Source organism: Myotis brandtii, unplaced genomic scaffold, assembly GCF_000412655.1.
Source record: "Myotis brandtii unplaced genomic scaffold, ASM41265v1 scaffold902, whole genome shotgun sequence".
Classification (NCBI taxonomy): domain Eukaryota; kingdom Metazoa; phylum Chordata; class Mammalia; order Chiroptera; family Vespertilionidae; genus Myotis; species Myotis brandtii.
Window position 1 is genome coordinate 3,345,450 of NW_005371709.1, and position 7,500 is coordinate 3,352,949.

Sequence of the window (7,500 nt, forward strand, 5' to 3'; positions counted from 1 at the left end):
TGGATAGAGTGTCAGCCTGCAGACTGAAGGGTTCCAGGTTCGATTCTGGCCAAGGGCACATGCCTGGGTTGCAGGCTCGATCCCAGTACGGGGCGTGCAGGAGGCAGCCCATCAATGATTCTCTCTCATCATTGATGTTTCTATCTCTGTATCCCTCTCCCTTCCTCTCTAAAATCAATAAAAATATATCTATAAAAAAAATACAAGCAGAATCAACCTCAAATAGTCTAGCTTTTAAAAGTTCATTTATTGGTTGGCTCGGGGCTCTGGGAGAGCGGCGCAGGTCACACACTGGGCCAGTGACTGGTCTTGGGCCTCCACATGCCACAGTGGCCCTCAGGAGGAATGGCAGTTGTGGGCAGCATGCTTGGCCTGTTGCAGCAGCATGTGGTGATAGGGGCTGCCCCTGTGGTCCGCTGCCTGCACATATCTTCGCGTTGGGCTGACAGCAGCAGAGCTTCGCTCACTCGTGTGCACAGACAGGCCTATGCACGCCTCTACCCCATGCTCCTGGTCAAGCAGGATGGCTCCACCATTCACATCCGCTACCGGGAGCCCAGACGAATGCTGGCGATGCCTGTGGACCTGGATGCCCTGTCCCCAGAGGAGAGGCGGGCACGGTTCCGCAAACGGGAGGCCCAGCTCCGAGGGAAGGAGGAGCAGCAGCCAGAGCTCCTTGACAACTTTGACCTGGAGCGGTACAAGCAGTTTTGGACCAAGAAGTGATCATACCCACAAGCTGCCCTGGCTCAGGATGCTGTAGAAGGGGAGGGCATTCATCTTTAAATTGAGTGTCAGGATTTAAAAAAAAAAATTATTATGCAGTAATTACAAAGGTTAAAGACTTCCCTCTTAAATAAAAATATCTATTATAATTATACACATAGCATAGTACCTTATGAGAATGATTCCAATAAATATCACGGTGCATTTTCTTTTTTATTTTTACTGAATTTATTGGGGTGACAATTCTACAATACATCATCTGTATATTGTATTGTGTGTGTTCACCACCCAAAGTCAAGTCTCCTTCCATCATCATTTATCCCCTCTTTCCCTTTTCTCCCTCTCCCCAGCCCCCTTCCCCTCTGGTAATCACCAAACTGTTACGTTGCATTTTCAACTTGGAAAGACAAATACTTTCTCATTCGCAGTGTTTGACATAGGGAACGCCTGTTCACATCCTGGTCTGCAAGGTCATGCTTTTGCTTTATCTTTCATTTCAGGCCTCCAACCAGGGAGATCTTCCATCCTCCTCCACCCGTTCCACGCAGAGGTCGTTGATTCCACCTCCTAGAAGCTGCCTACTCCAGGACTTTGAGACGAGCAGTTCCCAGCCTGCTAATGATGTCTTCATGTTACGTTTTATGGCATGACTGCTGACCTTGAGACCCACTCTCATTACTGATATTGTTGCAGCCCTGCTGGTTTGGGCTTTCCTTAAAGAAGATATTATTAAGGCATGAAGGAGGGAAAAACTAAGGACTTTAGTCACCATTGCCAAGTATATTGATCCATACCCTTGTTTGCCAAAAGGATGAAGACTTAATTGGGATCCTTACCTCTAACTTGACATGTCGGAAGCCTGAAAGATTGGTTAGAAATGTACATTACAAGTGATTTTACTGAAATGCATTTGTATTAGGCCTTACTTATTTGTTAGTCCAGACTAATTTCTACAAGTGGTTATGATTTAGTACTTAGAGTATTCAAGTAAGAAGACATACCCTGATTTTTAAATGATTCTTCAACTTTTCTGTTGAACAGGCCAGCACTGTTCCTTCATCTTGTATTAAAACCTGTGAGCAGATACCCAACTATGTACATAACAAATTATGAAGACTGAGAGACTGTGAACAGGAGGCGGGGGTTTGCAATCAAATGCAGGAGGGTGTGTAAATGCCAGGGCTGGTCACAGACAACAATCTGAAAAAGCCTTTAGTGCCATCTCCCCTTATCTAGAAGTCAAAGCTGAGGTTCCACCAAAGTCTGGAGCTGAGAGTGTTTGGTTGGCTAGAGGAAGAAGCAGTTCAGAATCTGGGCCTGCCAATTCCAGGGGACCACACTTTCCATCTCCAAATAGCCAAGCCCTCTCCCTCAAGAAGTGCCCAGATGTAGAAATTCAGTCAGTGACTGACGCTTGTCCTCCAGAAGTTTCTTTCTTCCATGATCTCCCAGGTATGGAACTACCATGTATTTTCCCCCAAACTTGGGCATTAACACTTCAGAGTGCTTTCAAAAAAGTGATGCTGCCAAGAAACATCTATTAGTGGTTGGGACCAGAAGCTTGGGATGCCAGGGGCCGCATTTATTGCTCTGCCGTCTTTATAGGTCTTAGTTCTGGCCATAAAGAGAGAGGGGGGTCCTTGGCATTTTCTCTGCTAAGGGGTCCGAAGGGGAAGGAAGAACCTAAAGCAGAAATAGTTATTTCCTTATACACCTATTATTACCACTGGGCTTGGGAAATCTGTTTGTGCAGAGAATATAAAGCCTAAAGTATGTCATTAATTTTGAGTTCCTGCCACATCAATCTACCTTCAAAACACAGGTCCTTAATTTGATATTTAACCATATAATAAAATTAGTATTGGACCTATTTCTTTTAAAAATGTCAGAAATCTTGTGGTTTTCCAGGAAATTATTCTCTGTCCACACAGATGTATAAAAGCCACACTATTAAAGATCATTTAGTACAGTTTTATTGGGTTCTTTTTTGATCTCATTCCTCAGTCCAGCAAACAAGGACTATTGAAGTTAATAGCTTTTGAGATCTTGGTTGTTGTTTTTTTCTGACATAAAATACACTATTGGCCATGACCATCAAGAGAGTGTTTGTGCACCTGGCTGGGTGGCTCAGTTGGTTGGGGCATCGTCCCATACACCAAAAGGTTGCAGGTTCGGTTCCAGGTCAGGGCACATACATAGGTAGTGGGTTCGATCCCCATTTGGGGCATGTAAGGGAGGCAACAGATCAATGTTTCTCACATTGATGTTTCTCTCTCTCTCTCTCTCTCTCTCTCTCTCTCTCTCTCTCTCCATATCCTTGGGTGAGGATAAAAGAAAAAGAGAAAGACAGTGTGTGTGTTTATGCAAATTACCTACCTTATGCCTGGCACATAGTAGCCACTCTGCAATGGCCCCTTTACTCTCCTTGTCACTGATTTGGGAGAAAGAGGGAAATGTGAGCTAAAAGGAGAACAAGACATGAGCATGTTGGTATGGTTGCCCTCCCTGTTATTTATAGGCAGTCTCCGTATTTGCCACACTTGATTTTGATAAAAGCTACACTTTTAAAATATTCAATACCTCTAATCCTCGTTTTGGATGCCAGATTTATATTTTTGTGCATTCTCTGATTGACCAACATTTAAATCAATAACATGATGTCAGCATCTTTATATGCACATCCTTGTTTGTGCAATACTGGAATGTCTTACTGCATATGTGAAAACAAGTGGAAAACATAAAATTGAAAGTGCTATTGAGAAACCTGGGTCTCATTAATGTGATATACTTGAGACATGGATGGAGGTGATCAGGAGTGTCAAGTCAAAAATGGCAAGTCTTAAACCCTCAATAGGTGTTCATTGAACATCCAAAATGATTGGTCATGTGTAAAAGTAAAAGAAGAAAATGAAAAAGTTTGGATGAAACACTGCTATTGTGTGTTATCAAAGAAACTCTGATGATGAGGTAAAAAAAAATTGTCATTTTCTAGATAAAGAACCACCCATTATAATACAGATTTATTCAACTTCCACTACCCAACTTTTGTATATATATTTTTCGGAATACATTATGTAACAAAACCATGGATTTTAATAAAATGAGGATCACAAACTATGTTATAACAAGGTGTCCAAAGAAACTATGAAAAAGTTTCCTGTATGATGCTTTGGGAGGCAGCTCTGCTGTCGCCATCCTTCCCCAAGATTTTACAAGCTGGTGCAATAGGAAGTAAAATAATTAGTCATATTCATTGCCATTGCCTTTGCCTCTAACTGTACAAGGTACATTGTCCTCCAGTTTCTAGGTGAGCACTGTTCCTTTATATTATATTAAAACCTGTGAGCACATAACCCAACTATATAAGCAACAAAGTATGAAGACTTAGATACTATGAACAGGAGGTTGGTTGTTGCAATCAAATAATTGAACCTGACATATTTAATGAGGTGAGTAATCCCCAATGCTTTGTCATAATTAGGCAAAGTGATACTATGTAAATGACCTCAAGGAGTATTTTTCCAAGTCAATCTAAAAGCTTCGCCCTTATCCCCACCCCTTTATTTTGCTTTGTTATTAAAAAGGAGAGGTCCTGGCCTGTCCTGTATCACCCCAATAGCTGGGATTTTCACATTCCCCCTCCCCCCCTTCCAGGAAGTAAGCTGGTTTTCTGTGCTCCTCTTTCAAAGAATAATGTGTGCTTTTGCAGCTGGTTGGCTGGGGAAGCATTAGTAACAGATTTATTTCTAAGAAAGACAAGTGGCTAATTTGGATAACTCTAAAAGACTCATCCTAACAATTAATCCTCAAATTTGAGGAATCTGCCTGTATAAACATTTGCTTCAGTTTTATCAATAAATTGTGTTATGTTTATTTCCAAGTGTGTTATTAAGAAGACAACATGGCCTTCCTCATTCATTCCTAATGGCCAGGAATGAACACATTCCTAATGTGTTCACCAGGGTAGTGAAAAGAAGAGTAGGAGGTTGAAAATATGTTCTGAATTCTCAAGCACAACTCAGAATTCGTTTTCTCAGAGAAACTGTAGTAAATAGTAGGTTCCCAGGCTAGCCTGCCAAAGCCCATTTAACCCATGCAATACCTGTTTTAGCTAGCTCTGCATGCAGTAAGAGTTCACATGATGTAGAGAGAGAACATTGGCTTGGAAGTCAGGAAACCTGGAGGTCACATAACTTGACTACCCTGGTCTGCTTCATCATCTATGAAGAGTTTTGTGTGTAGTCATAACTCCAGGCCCCTTCAACTCTCTAAGTCCAAGTCTAAGGCAAGGAGTGGGGGAATCCCTCATCCTGAAGAAGCAGGCTGGCACCTTACTGGAGTCACCATCTAATTGGCAAGGGATCTTACTATGTGGCAGCTGCTATTTCTTGCCCTGTGTCATTGTTGTACCAGATCAGCTTTTTTATATGCGTGAGAAACAGTGAAATGGAAACTGAACAAAGAAATTAACAGCCTTAGTTGCTGTTCAGTCTAAGAACCAAATGTTTTTCAGTGTTTGCTTCCTAAAGAAAAGAAATCAGGCCAATGATAAAGTTCTTTGGTACCTAGAACCTTTCAGCTATAACAGAAAAGGTAGAGGTGAAAGATGGTAATAGCAATAGAAGGACTGCTCACCCCAGAATAACTAGCAAGAAAGAAGGAATAGAATTTCCAAGAAAAGGTAGCTGAGGGTGGAAATCAGAAGACATGTTGTCATTTGTAGACCAAGACTTTGGATGATCATTTATTAAGAACGAGAATAAAAAATTGATGCCCTGACCAGTTTGGCTCAGGGGATGGAGTGTCGGCCTGCGAACTGAAGGGCCCCAGGTTCGATTCCGGTCAAGGGCATGTACCTTGGTTGCGGGCACATCCCCAATGGGAGGTGTGCAGGAGGCAGCTGATCAATGTTTCTCTCTCATTGATGTTTCTAACTCTCTATCCCTTTCCCTTCCTCTCTGTAAAAAATCAATAAAATATATTAAAAAAATTGAAATTGTGACCCTGGCTGGTGTGGCTCTGTTGCTTGGGCATTGTCCTGGGCACCCAGGGGTTGCTGGTTTGATTCCCCGTCAATTGGGGTACATGCCCTGGTTGTAGGCTCAATTTCTGGTGGGAGGCAGCCAGTGGATGTGCCGCTCTTGCATCAATGTTTCTTTCCCTCCTCTCTCCCTTCTCTCTGTAAAAATCAATAAAAAAAAATCTTAAAAAAAGATTGAAATTGCAGTTTTCTGGATCATTTACTGATCACAGACTCTACAACCAATTGAGTCTTATTAGAACTACCATAGAAGAGGCTGTGCAGCTGGGGTGAGGGGCGTGGTTCTGTTCAATGGCATTCCCCGCCACCCCACTTATTGGTATTAGGGGAATGAGGTCATTAATCTAGATGAAGAAACTGGTGAAATAAGATGTGTCAGTATTTTTCACTCCCCAGTGTGACAGAACAGCCCTGATTTTGATAATGCTCCTGAGTTCTGCTTCTGAGCCTTGAGGTCATCAGATTCCAAGGATCTTTGAAGCCACACTCTTTTCCTCTAATCAGTTACTTTATTCCTTTTTTCCGTATCTGCTATCAAACGTTTATCACCTAAAGCCATTTATCATATTTTCTAGTACCTACCAAAGTTCCTGGCACATAATAGGTGCTCAATAAATAGTTGTTGAATTAATGGCTCTACATGCTCTTCCCACCATTATATTTTCCCAAATACTCCACCAAAACAGGGTTTCCTCTTCTCTCCTTGCCCATTGCTCTTTCGTCTGTGGGACATTTGCACAGTTGGTCACATTTTGTGCAGTTATTTTTTTTGTACACTGTTATGCTGTTCTCTGTTGTATATGTAATGTTTCCTGGTTTTAAGTCAGCACTCCCCAAATGAATATACCTTTTCTTGTGTCTTCCCCATCCCCAAGCAATTACCAATCCAGTGCTCCCCACACATAGTAAAAGCTTACTGACTCAATATGTGGGGCTGGTGATGGCTGTTTAAGCAAGAAACTATTCATCCATCTTAATTCAGCACTTACACTACTTGTTCTTCAATTGCCCATCATCACTTGATTCCAAAGCAGTGATTATTCAATCACAGAGCATTTACTGAACTTTCAACATGAGCAAGTCACCATGTGAGGTGCTCTGGGGGATATACAAAGATGTATAAGATGTATTAAGACACCTCCTCTGATTTCTATAGCAATTACTGATATATGACTCATTCAGCAATTAATCATGTACTGCCTTGTAATATCTCTTAGACTAGCTAGAAAGTGCTCTTTAAATCATGCCATGCTATTTGACTTTCACTTACTACTGCCTTCATTCATTCATTCTTGAAATAGTTACTGAATGTCTGTGATGTGACAAGCACTATTCCTGCAGTTGGGACAGATATAAAGAAAAACAATTGGTAGTATTTGTCCTCAAAAAAGGTCAGAATGTGGTATAGAAGAGGAAATGGGACTAGATGGTGATTATAATGTAACATGCCAAGTGCTATTGGAATCCTGAAGAAGAGATGCTCAACTTCCTGATGCAAGGTTTCCCTGAAGAGGCGATAGTTCAGTCAGGCCTGGAAAGAGACCACCCAACGGCTGTCCATTTATTCGCATCCCAGGTGAAAGGAACACCAAGCACAAAGGAGCAGAGATAGGAAAGAAGGTGGCGTATTTGGGGAATAAAGCATGGAGACCAGTGGGATGTAAAGCTGGGGAGACAAATCAGGATCTGATTGTGCAGCTGCAATGCTAACAGGACTGTCCTTTAGCAAAGAT

General features: G+C 41.9%; 1 protein-coding gene and 1 pseudogene across 1 annotated transcript in view; both read left to right on the top strand.

Moving 5' to 3' along the window:
• The window catches only part of PIK3AP1 (phosphoinositide-3-kinase adaptor protein 1), a 100,729-nt gene extending 98,034 nt beyond the window's left edge, over positions 1-2,695 (top strand). The window contains exon 17 of the mRNA XM_014532630.1: positions 1,227-2,695. Within this exon, the coding sequence (XP_014388116.1) occupies positions 1,227-1,284 (58 nt within the window). The 3' untranslated portion in view covers positions 1,285-2,695. The remainder of the gene's footprint in view (positions 1-1,226) is intronic.
• On the top strand, positions 256-803 carry LOC102252472 (annotated as a pseudogene).
• Positions 2,696-7,500: the final 4,805 nt, after the last annotated feature.